The sequence below is a fragment of the Agelaius tricolor genome, unplaced genomic scaffold, assembly GCF_023055355.1.
Source record: "Agelaius tricolor isolate 1412-34295 unplaced genomic scaffold, bAgeTri1.0.p SCAF_74, whole genome shotgun sequence".
Lineage (NCBI taxonomy): Eukaryota > Metazoa > Chordata > Aves > Passeriformes > Icteridae > Agelaius > Agelaius tricolor.
The window spans coordinates 455,511-477,967 of NW_027269334.1; the positions used below are offsets into that span (position 1 = coordinate 455,511).

The 22,457-nt window shown below is 40.4% G+C and overlaps 1 protein-coding gene across 1 annotated transcript in view; it reads left to right on the forward strand.

The window, feature by feature from the left end:
• The window catches only part of VWF (von Willebrand factor), a 118,378-nt gene that overhangs the window by 88,607 nt on the left and 7,314 nt on the right, over positions 1-22,457 (forward strand). Inside the window, exons 37-48 of the mRNA XM_071418037.1 lie at positions 650-991; positions 3,157-3,362; positions 5,847-5,949; positions 6,082-6,156; positions 6,686-6,790; positions 7,261-7,466; positions 9,110-9,259; positions 12,131-12,241; positions 13,544-13,727; positions 14,743-14,783; positions 19,368-19,478; positions 22,350-22,448. Of these exons, the coding sequence (XP_071274138.1) occupies positions 650-991; positions 3,157-3,362; positions 5,847-5,949; positions 6,082-6,156; positions 6,686-6,790; positions 7,261-7,466; positions 9,110-9,259; positions 12,131-12,241; positions 13,544-13,727; positions 14,743-14,783; positions 19,368-19,478; positions 22,350-22,448 (1,733 nt within the window). The remainder of the gene's footprint in view (positions 1-649; positions 992-3,156; positions 3,363-5,846; positions 5,950-6,081; positions 6,157-6,685; positions 6,791-7,260; positions 7,467-9,109; positions 9,260-12,130; positions 12,242-13,543; positions 13,728-14,742; positions 14,784-19,367; positions 19,479-22,349; positions 22,449-22,457) is intronic.

Sequence of the window (22,457 nt, forward strand, 5' to 3'; positions counted from 1 at the left end):
GTAAGTTTGAAAGTTAGTAAGTTAGTACTTTTAACAACTTCCTATTTGGGCTTGAATTTCTATTTATTTATTGAAATATGTGAATCTTCAAATCCATAAACTCTCTGGGTGAACTGGTCCCACACTTTCGGGGGAATACTGGATGTCTGTGTAGGTTTTTCTACTTTCATCCCCAATGTAACAGCTCACTGATGCCCAGTAATACTTTAGAAAGAACAGCAGAGACAACTTTCTCTTTTTTCTTGCTTCAAGTTATCTTTTCAAGGAGATTTGTGCTTTTTTTGGGATATGGGTTTAGTTTTAGATACTTATGAATTCAGTTCTGTGAGAAATCTGACCAGTGCTTGCAGTGAAGGTGAAAAATTTGAGAGGGCAACTGCTATCTGGGTGAGTTAATTCTACAGTATCCTTAGTGATGTAATCTATACAGAGATTGTACCTCTGTGGCTTGACCTGTACCTCCTTTAGTGAGGAAATGAGAAACAAGACCCCAGGTGTTTAGGCCTCTGTTGACAACAGCTATAAGGAATATCATTAATTCCTTGAGCCACTCCAACCAGCGTCATCCACCCCATCCCTGTTTTTTTCTAGGTTTATTTTAGTGCTGATTATTCAGAGATTTTTCTTTTCCCATTATTCTCCCTGCCAGGACTGTGTGACCAGAACCACGTCAATGACTTCACGCTGCGCAATGGCTCTGCCACTGCTGACAGCAGTGTGTTTATCCAAGACTGGACGGTGGCAGAGCTGGGCAAGGTCTGTGACAGCCGGAGGGAGGACAGGTGCTCTGAGCGCGCGCCCGACCACTGCCACCTGCTGCTCTCGGACCGCTTTGCGGAGTGCCACAGGATCATCACCCCCAACATCTTCTACGAGGCCTGCATGGAAAGCAGCTGCTATGAGGAGGAGGCTTGTGAGATGATCACTTCCTACGCTCACATCTGCCAGGAGTATGGCGTCTGTGTAGACTGGAGAACACCTGATCTTTGCCGTAAGAGTTTTACTCTGTGCTAAAACTGATAGAGAAATTGCCCTGCTTTGGGACATCTCATCAGTGTAATATTAAGTTTTTGAATGTTCCAGATCAAGTTTATTGTACAAGTGGTATTGCAGATCTTGTAACTGGTTGATCACCTACTAAGCTGAATGTTATGAAATAAGTGTTTCTTGGTAAACTGATAAAATTCCAGGCTAGGGGAAATAAACTGTGAACAGATAACCACAGTACCTGGCTCTGCAGCCACCAAACCTTTGTGGCATCAGGTTTGGGCTGAGAGTCTGCTAGGCTCTTTTAGCAGCAGATATCATTGCTTTTGATACAGACTTTGGATGGTCTGAGGTGGACAGAGAAACTCATAATTTGGACTAGTGGAATTGCTTCCCAGCCTGTCACTGTCACACCTGGCACAAAATAAGACTTTTCTTTGTAACAGTTTTCCCAAATCCTTCAATTTCCATAAAAGCTGAAACTTTTGAGAATGTGGTGGAAAAGCCAGTGTGATTTTAAGTTTCTGCTGCAGGGAAAATTGGGGAAATAGCCTGTCTTTGTGGCGTCATTTCTTGCCAGAACATGCCTGTTAGGCTGACTGAACCAGCTGTAATTTGCTTTGCAAATCTGGTTCTTTTGCCTGGATTTTGCTTGTGTTTTGGAGGTGAAAAGTTTGTGCTGTGTAGCAGGATGTGAGTATTGCACATTACCAGAACCCAACCAAGGCAAGCAAGACACCCATGCTAGACCCAAACTCAGACTTTGTATACCTTCTCTTCTAAATGCTCATAGACAAGTAGTTCTGCTTTCTTTTCCTTTTTTTTCTTTTTTTTTTGTTCCTGTTGTGAGGCATACCTAAAGATCTGCCAAAAATGCAAGGTATCATTAAATACAAGTAAATAACTCTTGAGGTGGCTTATTCTCCACCTTCTCCTGTTAACCTTTCTGCAGTGATGGTTGCAGACCTTCAGATAGTCCCTCAGCATGTCTGTTTAGTCAACTGCCTTAGATGTAGATGTGTGTAGGAATTTTCTTTCCCAGCTACCTCCTTACAGAGTGTCTTGATGTTCCAGTTGGTTTTCTCACCTCCTGCCTCTCTAGTTGAGTTTTTTATTGTTGCTTTGCCTTCTTTCCCTGGATACTTTTCATTTCAGAACTGAAGAACCAGTATCCTAAAGGTATGATAAAAAAAAAGAAAGTGTAAAACAAATGCTTTTTGCTTTTTTTCATGTTTTAAACTCAGACTGAAGGAATGATGGGATAGGAAGTCATGCTTTAACATGGAAAGGGTTAATGCTAAAGACTTTTTTTTCTGTCACCATTGGCTGCTAGAAGACTACGTGTAGACAGTTTAGCTGATGAATGTTTTCTTGTTCGTTTGTTTGGGAGCTTGGGTTTTGTCTCAATGTTTTTCGTCAGGGGACTGAAAGAAAGTTTTAAAAACCTCACAGCAGTCACAGGCTGGGAAATAAGAAACACTTTTTCTAATTGAAGCTGTAGAGAAAAATAGACTTAAGGGAACACACAGTATGGAAGCTGTGTCCATAGGTTTTTTGAATAGCTGTAGCCCTAATTTTGTGTTTGCTTTCAGAGACAATATCCTCAGGTTTGTGAATACATCAGTAAAAACTTTCTTAGCTTACAGGGCTGTACAGCTACTTGATTCAATTAATTCTGTTAATAAGACAATTTAGTTAAAAATATGCAGAAATCCAGCAGGTTCAGTTTTGAAGTACCAAAATGTTCTGTTTGTTAGCTTTCTTTAGTTGTGTGGGAACACTGCAGCCTATCAATTAAAAAAAAAAAAGAAAAAAAAGAAAACTTTCTTCAATGCTTTACTCTCTGTACTCTGTCCTGACTATCTCTTAACCATGCACTGTTACCATACAGATAAGGTTCTAAATTCTTGTCTGTGGCCCAGTATTGGAAACAAATTTTGACAAGTGAATGCTCACTCAAACCAACGTATTGGTGAGTCATATGTTGCTGCTGATTCATGTGGCCTGAAAATAGCGTTCGCTGATTTGTGCTGCAAGGGATCAGATCCATTCTTTGGGTGATGGCTTTCTAAAATGGAAAAAATGCTGAAGAAGGCTAGATAGGAAAGATTGATTTTCATTTCTTTAGATCTCGTAAATAAAGGTGATGTTTTCTTCTGTCTTGCTCAGCAATGAAATGTGCTCCACATCTGATGTACAACCACTGCCACATGTCCTGTGTGAAGAGCTGTGAGAATAATACCAAAGTCAGTGTCTGCAAGGATTATCCCATGGAAGGCTGCTTCTGCCCAGAGGGAAAGGTGATTTTTGGTGACAGCTGTGTTAGTGAAGAAGTCTGCACTCAGTGTGTCAGTGAGGATGGCACACACTACCAGGTAACTGCGAGCACAGCAAACTCTGGCAGTGGTTGGAGTTCAGCTTTGAAAGTAAATCTGTTTTCCCTTTGGATACTTTATTTTCTAGCTCAGTTCCTCCTAATCTGCTGGCTGTCAGCCCTATTTAGTTCCCCTAGTGTGAAATTGGCTGGGACTGGATATAAAGATCACAGATGGGACTGTACAGACCTGGAAAAGCATGACAATTCCATGTGGAGGGGTGTTTAGAGGAAAGAGAGGAAGACTGATGGCATAAGTGAACATTTACCAAGATAAACATCTTCATTCAGCAGAATTTTATGAGTAATGACAATTTAATCATAAATCCTTTACTTAAAATGTCTTGTCTTTGCAAAGCTCACTGAAATCGTTATGAGGGGCAGTGGAGAGACAGGTGTCAAACTCTTCTCTGTGTGATCAGGAACAGGATGCAGGGAATGGCTGGAGCTGTGTCAGAGGAGGTTTAAGCTGGATATCAGAAAAGATTCTTCTCCCAAAAGGGTATCAGGCACTGAACAGGCTCCCCAGGGAATGGTCACAGCCCCAAGGCTGCCAGAGCTCCAGGAGCGTTTGGACAATGGTCTCAGGCACAGGGTGAGATTGTTGGTGTGTCTTTGCAGGGCCAGGAGCTGGACTTGATGAACCTTGGTGTAAGTCATTGGAGACTGATGGTGGCGATTAGTAGGCTGTATAATGTAATGTTAGTTCATAGATGCTTGTGTGAGGAGAGGAGGGTTAAGGGGAGGAGTTGGGATGATAATTTTTAGCATTGTAGGAGGTTGAAGTTGTGTAGGTGGTCGGAGCCTTGTGGGTCCTTTCCAATTCGTGTATGAAATATTTCCAGTGGTTAATGGGGAATGGTGAGACCAAGTCAAATTTTTATCAAGTGGTGATTTGTGTATATCTATCTATATCTATATCTATCTATATATTTTATTTTTTTGAGGAGAATTATTCCTTCGATGAAATTATTAATTTTGGTTTTACTGAAAATCCACTTTGCTTAGTTAAGGCAGCCCTCTCTGTGGCAGTATGAGATTGGGAAAAGGTGTGGATGCTTTTCCACAGCTGCAGTGAAAGACGCTGTTGATTTCAGCATCACACAGTGGGTGTGTTCCCTGTTCCAAGTGCAGGGGTGGTTTCTCTTCTCTCCCAGCTACTCAGCTCTTAGAGTTTGCACATGCATCAGCCAGTCCTCTTCAATCCACGTTTTTGTTATGGGATTTGAAAGAGAAGGGACTTTAATTGCAGTGTTTTATGGGCTTTTGAACCGTAATGAGATTTTTGGGGAGGATCAGCTCATGTACCCGTTTTGCCTCTCCATCATTGCAGGCTTAGCTTTGTGAGCAATATAATAGGCACTTGGGTCAGGATTTCCTTAAACTCCTTCTTTTCTTCTGGTGTTCATTCCTCTGTTCTTTTCTACCCTAGATTGTGTTTGGGCTTATGGTGGGATTTTAGTCCCAACACTCAAACAGGTGGCTTAAAACCTGTAACTGTCTCTGAGTATAGATGCAGTACGCTTAGATTTGTCCTTTTTTTTTTTTTTCTTCCTATCTCTAATGGCCTCAGCAGAGTGTTAGTTTTAAACCAAGCTCCAGAGTTTTCTAGATGACAGCATTTTTTTTTGTGGCATCCTGACCTCCTCTACATGTTGTCATCCAGAACCTGGATTGGTTGTGCAAATTAAAATGTCTCATAATGCATCTTTCCACTCTTACCTCCCTATTCACATGGGTGTTAAATGTGTGGGTAACTTTGACTGAAGCTTTAATATCAATAATTTCCAATCTCGTGGGAAGGAGCAGTGACTGAGAAATTATCTTTACTGGTGGTTTCTGAATGTGCTCATTAACCCCAGGTAGTCACCACAGTGATGATTTTGGTGTTAGAGGTGTAATAGTGCTTTTCCAGTCTTCAGTCCACTGCAGAATCAAGTGACACTCCAAATAGTCTTAATATAAAAATATGCACAATTTATTTTTCTGTGTTGAAGAATTAGGGAAACTAAACACAGAGAAATAAATAGTGCATATTTTTATGTGCATAGGAAATTCTTCTCTGTTTTACTAATTAGGGAAAGCGGACACTTCTCTGTATTTCCCAAAATAATGCTGTTTCCCTTTTTACCACTGAACATGCAATCATGGTATGTAGTAGAACCAGTCCACTGTTACTCACAATAGCCTGCAATTGCATTTATACCTGAGCATTTTTGATGCTTAAAACAATGGTAATTCCTCATCCCATCCACGCATTCTTTACATCTTTTGCTAAATTGGCACACGACAGTCATTGCAGAATTATGTGTCCCCATAGTTTTTTACTGTTAACAGAGCAACCAACTCTTCATAGATTAATCTTCATGAATCTTCTGATTTTCCAGGCTAATGTTACTCATCCTCACCCACTCCCATCCTCCCATCCCATCATACCAGAGCATGGGATTTCTATGTAACACTCTGTTGGGGTTTTTATCTTCAGCACATGGAAACATGGATTCCTGAGAATGAGCCTTGCAAGATCTGCACGTGTCTCGATAACAAGAGGATCAACTGTACGGTCCGGCCCTGCCCGACTATCCAATGTAAATTCAATATTATTCAATATTATTAATTAATATTATTTAAATTTAGCTCTGTGACTGGACTTGAATTGATGCTCTGGTTCCTGGCTTCCTAGTTTTTGTTCAAACTTGTTTTATGGATGTTTTCTCCAGCTGTCCAGTGTGGTCCATGTGAAGTCGCTCGCCTGCGCAGGGGCCCTGGCCAGTGCTGTCCTGAGTACGAGTGTGGTAGGTTCTTGTACACTTTTGGAATCTTCTTGGTCTGTACTTTTTCCAGATATTTCTAAGGTATACAGTCCCTTTAAAAAAAAATAAAATTATTCAGTGCTTCACTTTTGATACCACTGAATTGTTGTACAATCATCCATGTGAAAAACCAAACAGCTCCTAAGGATATGAGTCTCCATTCACTTCCAACTTTGTATCTCTTTCTGTAGTAGATGAGGAAGCGAATGGAGCAAATTTTTTTTTTGTCTAAATGACATTAGAATGGTTTTTTCTTAAGCATTTATTTTTGCATCATCTATATTTGCCCATTAAATATAACATTAGAAACCTTAATCCGCCTAGCCAGAGCTTGAACACTTCTCTGAGCTATTTTGAAAACAAACTCTGACCTGTTGAACTTTAATATACTTCATATTTTAAGACAGCAATTGAGTGTGAGTTTAATGGGGATGTGCATGTGTCTGTGTGTGTGTTTTCTCAGGGACTAAGTAGACATGGTTTTAACTGCTCTCTAAAATTCTGCTCTTAGTTTGTGACCTGGTTTCCTGTGATTTGCCTCCTGCCCCTGTTTGTGAGTTTGGCCTGCAGCTTGCCCTGACTAACCCTGGAGAATGCAGACCAAATTACACGTGTGGTAAGATAATTTTTCCTAGCAGGGAGTGACTCTGGAACACTGCATTTGAGCAACACTGACGACTTCCTTTAGGCATTATTTTTTCCCCCCTCTGAAAGGTTTAATTTTGGTGCCAATGGATGTGTAACGATTTCCCAGACTTGGCAGAAGTATATTGCTGGCACTTGGAGTACACTTTCAAATTAAGGACAAGAGAAAAACTTTACTCTTGGGCATGTGTTCTCTGACCCTGGTGCTTATTTTATAAATCTTCTTGTTTGTTAATGGCACAAGAATTTTTTTGGCAGGGCAGAAACTTTTCTGAGTTCCCAAACCAGAGCCTTTTATATCTGTGTTACTCCTCAGGCTTTAAACATGTTTATAACAGTTTGAGATCCTGATTAATGCCTTGCTGCCAGTGAACTGTTCTGTTCACTGGCAGCACTCTGAAAATTTATGAGCTTGACATGGTGCCCACCTTTTTCTGCCAGCCTGCAACAGGGAAATGTGCAGCTCCACCTCAAGCCTTTCCTGCCCATCACACCGGATGCTGACTGTTGTCAAGACCGAGTGCTGTGACAAATATGAGTGTACCTGCAGCTGTAGGAACTCCACAGTGAGCTGCCCTCTGGGGTATCTCTCCCAGTCTCTCACCAATGACTGTGGCTGTGTGTCAACCACCTGCATTCCAGACCAGGTAAGGGAAGTGAAATGTCTTTTCCACAGGGAGTGGCAGTACCAGAGCAAGCAGGCAGACAGCTAGATATGAGTAAACCCCCAATGAGACTGCTGGAAAATGATGCCAGGGCATTTTTCATTTACAAGTGCCTGAAAGAAACACACTATTACTTCATACTGTTGCTTTTATTACAGTAATTTATTTTGACATAACCAGTCAATTTTTGTAACTTTGAGATAATATTAAAAACCATTTGAAACTTAAAGGTTACTCAAACATCAGGAATTTCTGAGGTGATTTTTGTTTTCAGGTAACACATACACATACTTTGGGACCACTACCATTACTATATATTCTTCCAATCCCATACTAAATTTGTTGACATATTTGGTACACCTTAGATCTAAACTTCCTTGGGCTCATTGATTACCTTTGTCTCCGTCTGAGAAGGTGTGTCGCAGACATCTTTCATGAAAAATCCTTTCTTAGGATTTTTCCTTGTGAGAAGCTGCAGTTACAGCAACCAAAGTAAACAATGGTTATCTGCTGCTGTGGAATGCAACAGGTAGACCCTGTGATTGGTCTCCTGTGGGTGTTTGGATTTCCTGACCACTCATGGCAGAGCTGGCTCTTGCTCTGTCTGAGACACAGATCTTTGTTATTCATTCTTTTCTATTCTTAGCTTAGCTAGCTTCTCAAGAAACTTTTTCCTTTCTATTGCTTTTTAGTATAGTCTAATGTAACATATATCATAAAATAATAAATCAAGCCTTCTGATCATGGAGTCAACATTCTCGTCTCTTCTTCACCCTGAAAACCCTTGTGACCACAGTCACAGAAGGTGTTGTGTTTTTTAAGAACTATATCACCATTTTTAAGTTTTTGCCAAAATATTATTCTGCAAAAGCTTCACCGGGGTATATTTTTCTTATTTTGCCAACCTTTTATTAAGTTGTTACATTATGTTAACCTTTAAGATAAAGTTGCTTAGGGAAGATGTTGCAGGGCAATGTAATTTTTTCATTAAACCTGAACATAGGGTTACCTTATCTTGCAGAACAGGACATCTACCTTTTATTGTCCATTTCTAAGTAGTTCATGACCTTTCATAATTCATTTTATGTCTCTGAGACTTACTTGCTCTAGCTATAAAAATAAATGTTCTCTCTTTAATACCAAGCTGTAATTTTATTAATAGGAAGTTCAATATAAGGGATGGCTCTGCTTTTTAGGGGTAGCTGTGGTGGCCAGATGATACAAGAGGATGAAAGCTTTTAGCTCCAAGTAGGATCTCTTCAGATCAGATGGTTTAGCTGGAAGAAATTTTGTCTTCAAGGCTCCTTCTAGAGGACTTACTGTTTATTATCCCTAAATATTGTCACATTATACTTACAGGGAAACTGAGACCCTGGGCAACTCCACTGACTGCAGATAAAACTCTCCAATTTATTTTCTGTAAAACAGTAGCTTTATTTGTACTTATTTTTGTTTCCTCAACAGGCTGACCACAATTTTAAGACCTGTAGCATTTCTAAGGGATTAAAAATACTCCATAGAATTTATGATTGATGTCACACCTTAAAATGCAGCCCTTTGGAACCAACAGTGTACCCTGACAGCAGCAGTGTGCTCTTTTATGTATGAACTATTGCATTTAATAGGTGTGTGTGCACAACAATATAGTCTATCCTGTTGGGACAACCTGGGAAGATGGATGCAGGGAATGCTCTTGCAGCAGTCTGAGGGATGATGTTACAGGACTTCAGATGACAGAGTGTCATGACAAAGAATGTGACACGTTCTGCTCTCAGGTAGGTAACACATAAACCAATGCATTGCCCAGCAGAGCCCTGGTGGGGACCTGCAATGATCCCTTTTAAGCCTTCTTGTTTAGAAAGTAACCAGAGAAAATTAGAAAAATAGGTGTTGTAGCAATGGATTATCTTGGGAGCAGAGCCTAAGAGCATGAGTCTGGGCATTATTGACTTCATTTTAGGGTAATTGTTTTAGGATTGCATCCTGCTGCCAAGAAAATCAGTGACAAATTTATTTTATGTTTTGATAGAAGAAAAACTGTATCCTGAAGTGTATGTCACTTACACCACTTGCACAATAAGTGTTCATGATGTCTGAAGTTCAATTGCAGATGTCTGTTCTAGCTCAAGTTCACTTTCTGAAGTTCCCATTTCAGCTCTGTCTATTGCTAAGCTCTGCCTATTGTAGCAGTAATAACGCTTCATGCTGGGACCTTTATTGTGCTCAGACATCTGCTAAATCCTATAAAACCCTGTGGTTTCCTTTTGGAAGCCTGCAAAGGAAGTGTGAGCCACTTTGTTATATTGACTTAGATGGTCAAACAGGAATAGACAGATAATTGGTACAAAGAGTTGGTAGAGAAATGTGATTTAAGCCAGATATTAGGAAAAAGTTCATCTCCAAGAGGCTGGTCGGGCACTGACACCGTCCCCAGGGAATGGTCATGGCCCAAAGCCTGGAAGAGCTCAAGAAGTGTTGGGACATGGTGGGCTTGTTGGGGTGTCCTGTGCAGGGCCAGGAGCAGGACTCGATGATCCTGTTGGATCTTAAATACTGCATCATTCTCTAGGACCAACCAAAAACCCCTAATCCACTAGGAAAAAACCAGCAAATCAAGTGCAGAGTTTGATGAGTAAGTTTGAGGATGCCAAATGCAGGAAAAACCATGAGAATAGATGTGGCAGATTTACCTGTTGCAATACAATCCCTTCAGTTTCCTTGTGTAGAAAAGACTTTTCTATATTATGGCAATTTTAATGAAATATTAGGTTTAAAGTATCTAGCTGTGTTTCAGCTCACAGCAATAATTTATCAATAATTTTTTATTCCAATAAAATCTCATCAATGCAGAGCTACAGGTCCTTGACATTGCAGCATCAAAAAAATCTGGTTAAAAACACATAAAAAGACTTGGTGGAAACAATGCCAGTTCTTTATGGGAATTTGTCATTTCTTCAGCTCCTTTAATGGTTATCAAGGCTGTACAACCAAAATTGTTATTGATAGACTACCTGGATACCTCAGATTTTTTTCCTTTGCTTACTCCTGATTCAGTGGATATACATATCAAGGACGTCAGTGGTGCTGTCATCCAGTTTGAAATGACCTTAAAATTATTTTTCAGTTCAGATTAGATGGCATTAAAAGTTTTATTGATATCAAATACTTACTTCAATCATGAATCATTATTAGGATGATATTTAGACTCTCTGCTGCTCCTGGTTATTAATTTCATTGCCAGGTGTTAAAGTTATGCTGTATCATTTTTGACAGTGTCATCTTGGAGTTTTTTAAGTCTTGTTACACGAAAAAAAAAAAAGGAAAAGAAAAAAAAAAAAACCAAAAAAACCCCAACTCCATAACATGTATTAGCTCTTGGATTTTTACTTCTCTTGTGTTTGCCATGCAGAAAGAGGCATCTGATACTTCAGATGCTTCAGACATGTATTTAGCAGATAAAAGTAATGTAAAACCAAATTGCTCAACAGCACAACTTCTCTCACAAAGCTGGATCAATGTCTGGCATCACATTTTATGATGTTATATGAAATAAACTTCCATATCAAAGACCATTGATTATCAAGGTTTGCTAATGTGCTTCAGGTTGCAAATCAGGGATTGTTCATGAAGGGAGGGAGCAGTTGGGAATCCCTCAGTAATTCAGTTTGACCAAAATAAAATTATGCTTATATTTTACAGGCATTTTTCAATGAACAATATTATGTGACAGTACATCTCTCCTTGAACTCTGTGCTGAGATCAGAGTTATGTTTTGCCCCTTGGACACTGCCTGGCTATTACATATAGAATATTTTATTTCTAATTAGATTAAAGCTTTTTGCTTTCTTGCACTTAGATATTTTACTGTTTCAGTATTTTGCTGCTTGCTTTTGGAAATTAATATATATTAAAAGTGAGAATTGGGATTCCTGTTGTTTCTGTGGGTCGGGTTTTTTTTGACCTATTTTGCTGGATTTATAAGATTTTTCTTTAGTAACAGAGGGCCTACTGTTAAATTTTCATGCTTCTTAATTAGTTTTCCATAAGTAGGTGTTAGACTTTGATGAGATACATAATCTCTAGTGTTGCATAGTAGTTTCATTTTGTTATCTTTGTAGAATTTTTTTCAAATGCCTTTTGCAGGTAAACTGTTGCCTGTAACTGTGTTGGACTTGACAGTGTTGGGTTAATGGTTCAACTTGGTCTTAAAGGGTTTTTTTAATGTAAATGATTCTATAAAGAAAAGATAAAATGATCAGTCAAAACCAGTCCCTGGATTACATGTCTAAGAAACCTGCATCCTCTCTCTGCTTAAACACAGATGTCTGAGTGTGCTCAGACTGAATCATACCCTTGAATTTTCTGGAATGGGAAGGGCAGTTGCGAGTGCTGGTTAACCTCCAAGATGCCACAAGAGCAATTTTTACCTTTAATTTGCCTTTGTAAAATACTTCTATATGAAAAAGGGTTTTAAAAAAAAATATTTAAACCCCCTCATAATTCTATCTGTCCTTTTTCAAACTCTCCTTTTCATAAAAGGTTGCTAACATTAAACATCGATCCTAAAAGAAAATGCTGGGATTGATGTTCTTGTTTGCCTCCTCTTCCTGGATAAGGAAGTTCTTTTATTTTCTTTCCTCCCCCAGGGCTACAAGTACATTGTGCCAGAAGGGGAGTGCTGTGGGAGATGTCAGAAAACTGCCTGTGAGGAGCTGCACTTTTGGCCTCGGGGTGATGAAGATCCTCCTTTGCATGAGGTGAGGTGCCAGTGGGATGGACACTTTCCCTCCTCACAAAAGCCCCCTGGAGTTATTTTGTGTTCCATGGAAGGAGATGAAGATGATATCAGCTTTTTCTTCTACACATCAAGCAGCACTGAGAGACAATGTTTTGGGTATGCTTGTGACCTACGCAGTCAATTCCCATGTGCGAATCCTCCCCACCCTTGTCTGGGCCAGATATTTTGTGTGCAATCACTAATTTCAGCCATGGTAGCTTGAAAGAATGTTCATTGGGTATAATGCCTCCCCAGCTGTCAGCTATTTGTTTAAATTATCCCAGTTAATTTGTATTACAATCTGCTGCTGTCTTAAAGAAAGAATCTTGTTAAAGTGCTGTTTTGCAACCTGCCTTTTTCCTTGTTTTAGCATGAGGATTTCTTAATGTGGATCACTATGCTTCTCTGCTTCATCAAACAAGCCTTTGGAAGGCCTATTTTTGTGTCCCACTGTCTCTCACTGACTTTTTTTTTGTCCTACCACATTAATAATTATACTCTGCAGTCTTTTCCGTGCTATGTCCTCTTGTAACTCTTCTGTCATTAGTGAAGAATTAAGCATTTAACCCCCTAGAAGAATGTGTTTCCAAACTTTCTGAGCAAAGATGTTTGACTGCAGTTGGGGATCTAATCTTGAGTTTTGCTGTTCCTAAAGTGTTTTCAGAGTTGTATCAGTGAAGGAATTAAACTAAAAAGCAGTGAGAGTTTCTCCCAGCACTGAACTGTGGCAGCATCTTCCTCCTGGCTGCTGTTCCCTGTCTGTTCCCAAAAACAGCACTTGAAGTTCCTGCTTCGTCTGGTCTGTGGGTGATGATAATAAGAGATCTATCAACAGGATCTCGTCTTTTCTGCATTTGCAAGTTTCAGGTCCAGAGCCTGTTGCTAAAGCCTCCTTTGGGCTTAGCAGAGCAGATTTGCAGCAGATTGCAGCAGAAAAAGGGGCTGCTCAGCTGCAGTGCAGTGCAGTGCAGCTGGTCACCAGGGAATAAAAGCAGATTTAACTCCAGTTAGGAGTGCTTTTCCTTCTTCACATGTTATTTGACCTGTCCCTTTTGAAGGATACTTCTCTAATTCTTATTCTCTACAAACTCAGCATACTTTATAAACTGATTGTCGCGGAAAGGGTTTGTGGAGACCTGTTGAGTGACACTGTTCCTGATGTAGTAAATGTGCTTTTGGCAAGCCAGCATCTGTCTGGGGTGGCCTTCCCACTGTCCAGGGGCACAAATATCCCTCTATCCGAGGGCTGATTGTGTTTAATCCACTCTCAACTTCCCCTCAGGTTGGAACGGAGTGGCGATCCCCCTGGAACCACTGCATTGTCAACGAGTGTGTCCGGGTGAACAATGAGGTTTTTGTGCAGCAGAAGAATGTTTCTTGCTCCCAAATGGATGTGCCAGACTGTCCAGAGGGAACTGAGCTGCGTTGTGACGAAGTGATCGACTGTTGTCCTTCCTGCAGATGTGGTAATGTTTGGGGCATGGCAAATGGGATCACTCCAGCATGAATTCTTTCATGGGGTGACTATCTGGTTCTCAACAACAATTTAAAAAGTGTGTGTTCTGGAAGCATAGCCCCACTTTGAAGGGCTCCCGTGTAATTCAGACACTGAGTACAGAAGTACCTGCTGCTGCATCCAAAGCCCTGTGGACAAAAGGGGAGGGGGAGATTCTGCCTTCCAGTGCTTGAAGGGAGCCCACAGGAAAGATGGAGAGAGACTATTGACAAGGGCCTGGAGTGACAGGACAAGGGGGAATGGCTTCACACTGACAGAGAGCAAGTTTAGCTTGGATATTAGGAAGAAATTCTTCCCTGTGAGAGTGGTGAGGCCCTGACACAGGTTGCCAGAGAAGCTGTGGCTGCCCCATCCCTGGAAGTGTCCAAGGCCAGGTTGGATGGGGCTCTGAGCAACCTGGGCTAGTGGAAGGTGTCCCTGCTCATGGCAGGGGGTTGGGACTGGATGATCTTTAAGGTCCTTTCCAAGCCAAGCCTATGATTCTGTAACTCCTAACATAGTCTTGACTCAAAAGTCTAAAGCTAAACGTTTGGTTAATTGGCCTCAATCTGGGAAGACTCACAGTGGTGTTTAGTTGACACGCATGTGTGCAACCACAGGGTGAGGAGGGAACAGTAGGAGGAGGGAAGGATATATGCTCTCTAAGTTACAGAAAATTGGAGTTCATCTTCTGAAAGTGTGAGGCTTGAACTGGAGGGGAAAGTTTATTATGTTCTGCCATGTACTTGTTCAAAAAGAGCTCAGCCAGAGATAATTTTATGTAGCATCAAGTATAGCTCTGACAAGTTGTTGCCTGTCAGTGTGTAATGTAAGAGGGCTCAGTTATGCCTCTTTACAGTGAAACTGCATACAAATTTCTTCAAGCTGGAACTGTACTGAGTCAAAAGAGCATAGCTGTGGTTGATTAAATCTTGGAATTGTCATTATAATGGTAATGCTAAGAGGAATACTTTGTTCTTTTTCAGTGCCCCTGAATGGTTGTCCATTGAATGGCACTGTTATTGGGGTAAGACACAAATTCCTTTTACCTTTTGAGATGGCTAGATATTTAAATATATGAATGAGCTTTTGAAAGACACACACTTGTCAGAATAGTCACACACAGAATACAGGGCAGCTTTTTTTTCCAGATAGAATCTCTGCAAGGAAGACCTTGGAGTAAAAGCAGTGCCAGGGGGCTCAGTATGTCTATGTCCAGCTCCTGACTCTGCCAGGGTCTTCCTATATGACAATGAACATCTCTGCAAAATGGGGATAGCAAAGTTTCCTTTTCTTGAAGGATGCTTGAAAAGAGTGCTTAAAAACTGTGATAATCTGCATTTTGTAGTGGTTTGCAGAGTACCAAACACACAGGAAACTCTCTATGAGGGTTAATCTCCCTAGCGATCCTTGCCCACTTTGGGGAAGCAAAACCTTCCCATATTCTGCTTAGAGGATAAGGCATATTAAAGCAAGGATGGAGACTTCCTCCACCTGTGTGGAAGGAGAGGTATCCCTCCTTGGCTATTAGCAAGAACAGGAAAGCTTCCTGTTCTTGAGCTTCCTCCCTGTTTGACCTCTTTTCTCTTTCAAGATCCCTGCTGATATGCCCTGTGAGGAAATTTTTTCTCCACTGCGTATTTAATAGATAGATTAAGACATGTTTAACCCAGCCTGCGGTAGTGGGAATGATGTTAAGCATCTGATCTCATTTATGCCGAATTTATCTTTGGAAAGCTCTGTCAATTGTCCATTGTTTCCCTAAATCCATATTCTGGCAGCACCTCTGGTGTCAAAGAGCTCTAAATATTCTCACCATCCCCCAGGGAAACAGGTTCTCTTTAGTCATTTAACCTAACTTTAACCTACTCATTCCTGCTTTGTCAACACGTGCCTTCCTTTTTCATTTATTTAAAAGTAAATGTACTCAACATTTATATTTATATTTTAGTGGTGTGGCAGAGAGAACCTTTCTCTATCTATTTCTTGTGGTTTGGATTTTTTTTTGTATAGTCCAAAGGCATAAGTTTATAAGTTTTTTAGAGCTAAAGCCATGTCATCAAACATCCATCATTCTGTGTAGAGATGACTTCCCTGTAGAATTAAATCAAAGGAAAAATTCTTGTTTTTCTTGTCAGAAAAGAAAAGCTTTCTTGTCAGAACACTGGTTTTAAAAGTGATAAATTCTGGAATAATCTACTTTCTCTTTGATCCCTCTACTTCTTTCCTCTTTTGTATGTTGTCAGAACTAGTTAGCATCCTATAAAGACAATATTAGTAGGGAATGTCAAGCAGGACAGTTATTAGCAGCTCTTGCCACTTTCTCTTATACAGGATTATATATTCCATATATGTATATATTGCAAACCAAAGGTGTTTCCACTTGTGTGCTGTTCTGCCATGACCAACTAATTTTTTTCTCCTCCAAAAAAATGTTCACCTGATCTGTCAAGTAAAGTACTTTTTCTTTCTTCAAGCATTTGAAAATATTTACAAATAATTTAAAATTAAACATAAGGAAATTTTGAAACAAAATGTCACATTGAAACCAAAATGAGAAGTGTCTGTGTTTTGAAAACTTCAAAATAAAACGTCTCAGCTTCTGCAATATTGAAAAAACAATCCTCAAATTTCTTAAACTAGCTTCATTTAATGACTTACTATAAGTTAATTAGCTGCCTGTCTGAAATATTTTGAGCACCTGGTGTCACCACAGCTTTGTTTTGTACTATTCTCTGCTTCGGTGACTGGTTCCAGAGTCCTGGTCAGGAAGGAAGATGTGGTGTCCACAGAAGTTTATACTTCCTGGATTTCAAACCTTTTATGTTGGGTCCTTTAAGAATAAGCTTCAAGTTTCATTTTATGTCAAGGGAAAACTTTCTTTCATTAACTCCTTCCCTGAATAGTTCCAAGTTTTGAGATTTTACTGCATTTCTGGTGATTGACTAGTCGTGTCCTTAATCCCTTCACATTTTTATAATGTATTTGGTTATCAATATGATATTCCAGTAATTTGGTGTACTGTATCTACTCTGCTGTTCTTAACAATGCTGTGGGTTTTAACTGCAAGTTTCCAAGCAGGTGGCTGTATTTACCAAAAGGATTATCTGTATCTCTCATCTGTTTTCTCAGGCTTTTACTGACTGGCATTTTTGAAGGTGATCTGAGCAGATTTGAGCTTTATGCAGGTTATTTTGGTGGCTCTGGGTTATTTTGGTGTTGACATTTCGTTCCAAGGTAGCCAAGAAAGCACATGATAGGTGTGCTATATAAAGGGAAAAATCTGTATCAATCCATTATTTTGTTCAGTTCTGTCATGCTAAGCAAATCTGGGATCAGGGCTAGATCTTCCCCCAAAAGCTCAAGGCACTTGTGTGTGAAGATTTAATTTCAACTCATGTCTAGTAAATCCCTATGTTCCTGCCTCTCAGAGTGATAATCATGTGAGTTATCTATTTTGTGTTTAATTGGAATGTTAGAACTATTAGAAGAATCCATGAGGATATCAGTGACATCAGTTGTGGCTTTGTAGACCTTTTCTTTATGATGTTGTAGCCTAGAGCCACTGAGGCGTTCTCTGATAAAGAATGTCATGCGGTTTGCACTAGAACTGTCACTCTGGTGTCTGACTGCTTTCCAGTGTTGAGATCAAACAAGAAATATGAATTTTCATAAGATATTTGCTCTCCATCTGTTGTGGTGTAACCCCAGCCAGCAGCCACTCACTCCCTCCCCACCAGCAGGATCGAGGAGAGAATGGGAAGGGTAAAAGTGAGAAAACTTCTGGGTTGGGATAAAGAGGGTAAAAGTAAAAGCTGTGCAAGCCAAGCAAATAAAGGAATTAATTTACTACTTGCCATGGTTGGGCAGGTGTTCAGCCTTCCCAGACAAGCAGAATGGTGCTCCTTCTTTTCCCCATTGTATATTCTGATCCTGATGCCATAAGGTCTGGTATATCCCTTTGGTCAGCTGGGGTCACCTGTCCTGGCTCTGTCTCCTCCCAACCTCTGAGGCACCCCCAGTCTCCTCTGCAGTCTGGCAGTAGGAAAAGCAGAAAAGGCTTTGGCTCTGTGCAATCCCTGCTCAGCAATAACAGCATTCTGTATTATCAACCCTGTGTGCAGCACAAATCCAAACCACAGCCCCATTCCAGCCACTGGGAAGGAAATTGTACCCCAGGCAAAATCATCACGCCCTCCCTCTCCAGGAGCAAAATTTTGAGTGTATCCCCATACCTGCCTCCGTTGAGGTTTTTTAACCCTCCAGATTAATGATAGTCACTACAAAAGGTTAAACCTGGAAAGCTGAGGAATCCCATGTTCAGGTCTCAAGCTAAGCTGTTAAAAGACAGGAATCTCCCCCTTGGTATTTCCTCTTTCATCATGTTTTATGTAGAGGATCTTTTTTCTAGACCTCAGGAGAGAGTCGTTGTTACTGGTTATAGAGACCTGAGCACCTCTGTTGTCCTGGGGCGCAGAATAAGAATGTAGTTAAAATTCTGTGCTCAGAACATTTCTACTTCACAGTAGAAACTACCTATAAATGCATTGCTTTTACACTGTTACTCTGGCCAGCTATTTGTTTTTTGATCCACTTGTTTCCTGAGCATTTGACAATTCAAAATGGAATCTGAGGATATGCACAGTACCAAGTGAAATCAATGGTGGCATTCCACTAGTATCTGAAGCACAATTCAAACCTTTCATAATCTAGCAAAATTGTCTATTTACCTAATTTATTTTCCTTCTTTATTAGTTTTTAGAAGTTTGTGCAAATCTTGAGTAGGCTACTCCCACTTTGTCCTTTCAACCTTTGTGGTTTGTTATTTTGAGGTTGAAATGAAGGCCTTTGCACCTGGGAGGAAGAAAGAGTTTGTCTTAGGATTCCTTTCAGTGTAGGGTAACCAATTACTGACTCCAGATACTTTTGTTTCTTAATGGTTTGGCATTTTTGCTCTGCATTTTAAATGTCATTTTTGCTTCCTTTGAAAAGGTGATGGGATCCAGAAAACAAGGTGCTGGGCAAGAGCTCAGGGCATTTGAATCGTGTTCAGCCTGATTTGCTTGTAACTATGGACAAAGTGGAGTTCTTCAATCACTAATTCTGCTTTTTAAAATTTTGTATTTTCTTAATTTTAAGCTTTTAGTCCTTTAGAGATTCCATGCAGAATTGTTACAAAAACAATATAATTTCTGCCCATAATCTGTGGGTTGTCATGGCTCTAGAATAAAAACTTGTTGTAAAATAAATTCATTGCACTCAAAAAACTCTTGGCAACCATGTAGACAGAGTAAAAAAAAATCTTCCTCATAACTTTCAAGAATCCCTTTCTTGCTTGCTAGATATTTAAGCAACAAAGAAATGCCAATGACATTTCTCAGATTAAGGACTTCTAAAGGGCTTCCTAAAAAAAGGAAGCCTCATGCTGCTTGTTCTGGAATTAGAGATGAAAAATATCAAGGTCTCTGGAAACTTGGCGGCATGGGTTTCTTGTTTCTCTAGCAAAGAACTACAGTACAAGATTTAATGAAAGAGATTTAACCTGAAATCACTTGTTTGCCTGGATTTTGCTGGTGAGATGGTCACTGACAAACTGATTCTGATGTTTCAGCACGGGAGGCGCCTGATGGTGGATCAGTGCACAACGTGTGAGTGCTTCCAGTCAGCACCTCGGAAGTACACCCTGAGGTGCACCAAACTCAACTGCCAGGCCTGCCCAGTGGTGAGTGGGAGCAGCCTGGGGGTTCTGCTAGGAATGTGTCTGATGAGAGTTATGTTCTTCACTGTACACACCACTTTATGCCTGGTACAGCTCTGGGGCCTTTGGCCTTTCTTCAGGTTCTTCTGAGAAGTCTTGCTCTGTGTTCTTTCCATGAAGTAGATGATATGCATTAAATCTGATCTAAATCCTCAGGGTAGCAAAGATAACTTTAGATGGTACTCAGCTCCACAGGCATATTTTATTGTTTATTTTAGATTACTTACCCTTAGGGCAATATAAGGTTTGGCAAATCATTTGCAAGACGAACTGCTGAGTCCTCTTTCCTACAGTGTTACCTGTCCCTCCAGGGACTGGCAGCTCAGGCAGATCTCCATGCTTCAGGCCTTTCCTATGACAATTTTCCAAATTGTCTAAAAGCTGGGCTCAGTAGCATTTGTTTGGTTCTCAGCCCTTTCCTTTGGTGATTTGAAGTGATGGTCCCCATCAGTTACCACTGGTTTTTGAAGTCTTTGCTGCTGCTTTGATGCCCTCACCTGCAAGGAATGACTTTGGCTGAGAAAGCTGGAGAGATATATCTTCCATTTCTGCTCTACTGACCAACAGTGTGACAGGATTGCCTGATTAGCTCTGCTCAGTTCTGTAGTTTTTTCTCTTAGCACCAATACCTCAAGTAGAAGGAGATCTAAGTGAGGTGCAGAGGCTGGTTTGATTGCCCTGTGTCCAAAGAGCACAGACCAGAAGCTAAGTTTCACAGAAAAAAACCCCAAAACTTATATGCCTCTTCCTCTTCTTCATCCTTTCCCTGGATAGTGGATGGAGCACAATGGCCCCAGCCAAACCCAGTGTGTGTGCAAGTGGTGGCCCTGGCACCCAAAATCCACATCTCTAACATGATCATGTGGGATTTCTGGCTGATGTCCAGAAGGGGCATACACTGATAGGGTCCTTGGAACAGAGAGGGGCAGAGTTTTTGATGAGTCCAATCTCCCATCCTGAAGTAGAACTGGAAAGGACTGGAAATGTAGTTAAGTTTCTGTAGAGAGAATCTCTACCAATAAAAAAATAGAGCAAAACTGCAGACTCAAATTATTTCCTGCAACTCTTTTTCTTGAAGAATTGTCAACAGTGTCCCAGCAGGCCTGTTGTGAGTAGAAAAATGATGATATGACTTCCAAATGATGTCCAGGGACAGGTCAGTGGTTAGGGCAACACAAGGCCAGCCAGTTTTATGTGGAGAATGCAGCTCAGATAATTCATAAGTGTTCCACTTGCCCATTAGGCCATCAAACTGGCTTTGATCCCTTTTATTTGGTGGTGTGGATATAGCCTCTGACAAAGAGGACAATCTGGAATACCGTTTGTGGTTCTAGACCCTAATATCACCCCTTCTGTAAGGTTTGATTATAGACATAGGCTTTTGAAGGGAAAACAAATGGCCAAGCTCAGTGCTGAGCATCTTTCTCAAAATATAACCTGGCAGATCCATGAAAGAAAACCCAAACAGATACACCAGATTGAATTTGTGGCCAGAGACATGTGTGCATGTGTATGTTCTCACACAAAGATACACGAGCATCCATTCTTGCTGCTTAATGCAAGGATCCAGCTGTAGAAATTAATGGTAGAGGAATCATTATAATACATGATAAAAAAAAAGGTTGGGGGGGGAACATTCCTCTTCTGCTTCTTTCACCACCCACACATTACTTAACCAGTTCCTTTTCCCCATGTAACACGAAAGTACAGACTAGGCAGAAAACCCTGAAGAAAGGGCCATTTTCAGTTGGGCTTATTAAGGACTGTGAACTTGAACTATGAAAGCTACACGAGGGAAGTTGCAGGTCTAGGAGTATATATCCCTTCCTAGCCATTGTAATGAATTTGTGGAGCTTGAGGGGAAAAAAAATCAAATAAGATACAGAATGTCTTCATCTCCCTAAAGGCCAGTGGGATTCACACAATTCACAGGATCTTTCCTGTCTCAAAGCCTTTGACTTCATGTTATACCTAGATTAAAAGCAATTCCTTGCTAATGGATAAAATTTAAGAGTACAAATGGGTTAAGAGTACCAATTCTCTCAGGAACACCTGCGTTCTCCTGGATGCTGAAGTTGTGTAAGGAAAAGCACTGGCAATTGAAGTGCAGCCAACTCCAGCATATTCTGCTCAGGAGGGTCATTTTTTGGGTCATTTTATGACCTGCTTTAGGTGCTTATATTTTTGCTAGTAGGGAAAGTTCGCCTAAGTAACAATAAACTATGTTTTCCCCCAATGATTTAATAGTAACTCTCCCTCCCCAAAATCTCTTCAATAAAAACCATATGGATAACATGCATGCCTTAACTGAACCAGAAAGTGTTTATTTTTTTAAAAATGTTCATGTCATCATAAGCAGCTGTTGGTTATCTGGAGCAGCTGGGGACGTTACTGTGGGATACTTCATGTGTTAGCTCAGTTGCTTTCTGCTTGGTTTGATTTTCTTCCTTATCATTATTCACTCTATACCTTTCTGCCTCTCCACTTAGTGCTGCTCATTCTCCCATGCTCTTTTTCCTGCCACTGATTTTCCCTTCAGTGCTGTTTGTGAGGCTCCATTATTCTCCTTTTCTTTCTTGCTCTCCTTTTTCCTTATTCTGCCCTTTTCCTGCCTAATGCTTACTGGATACTTTGCCCTTTTCTCTCCAGTTTCAGCACTTCCAACTGCTTTTCCATGTTGCACTTGTATAGAATCCATTGGTTTTACTTAGAAGCATTTTCCTGGCTGTCATTTTGTCCTCTGAATCTTATTTTTTTAAAAAAAGCTTCTTAAAATGAATACAGGATGCATGCTTAAAACAAAATAAATCCAGAAAAATGTCCTTCACCTTCTAGAACTACAGAAGGCAGGAAATCCCTGGCTCTTGCTGTGGAAAATGTGTGCCAACTTCATGTAGCATCAGGCTGAGAGATGGAAGGGTTCAATATCTTCAGGTAAGTTTT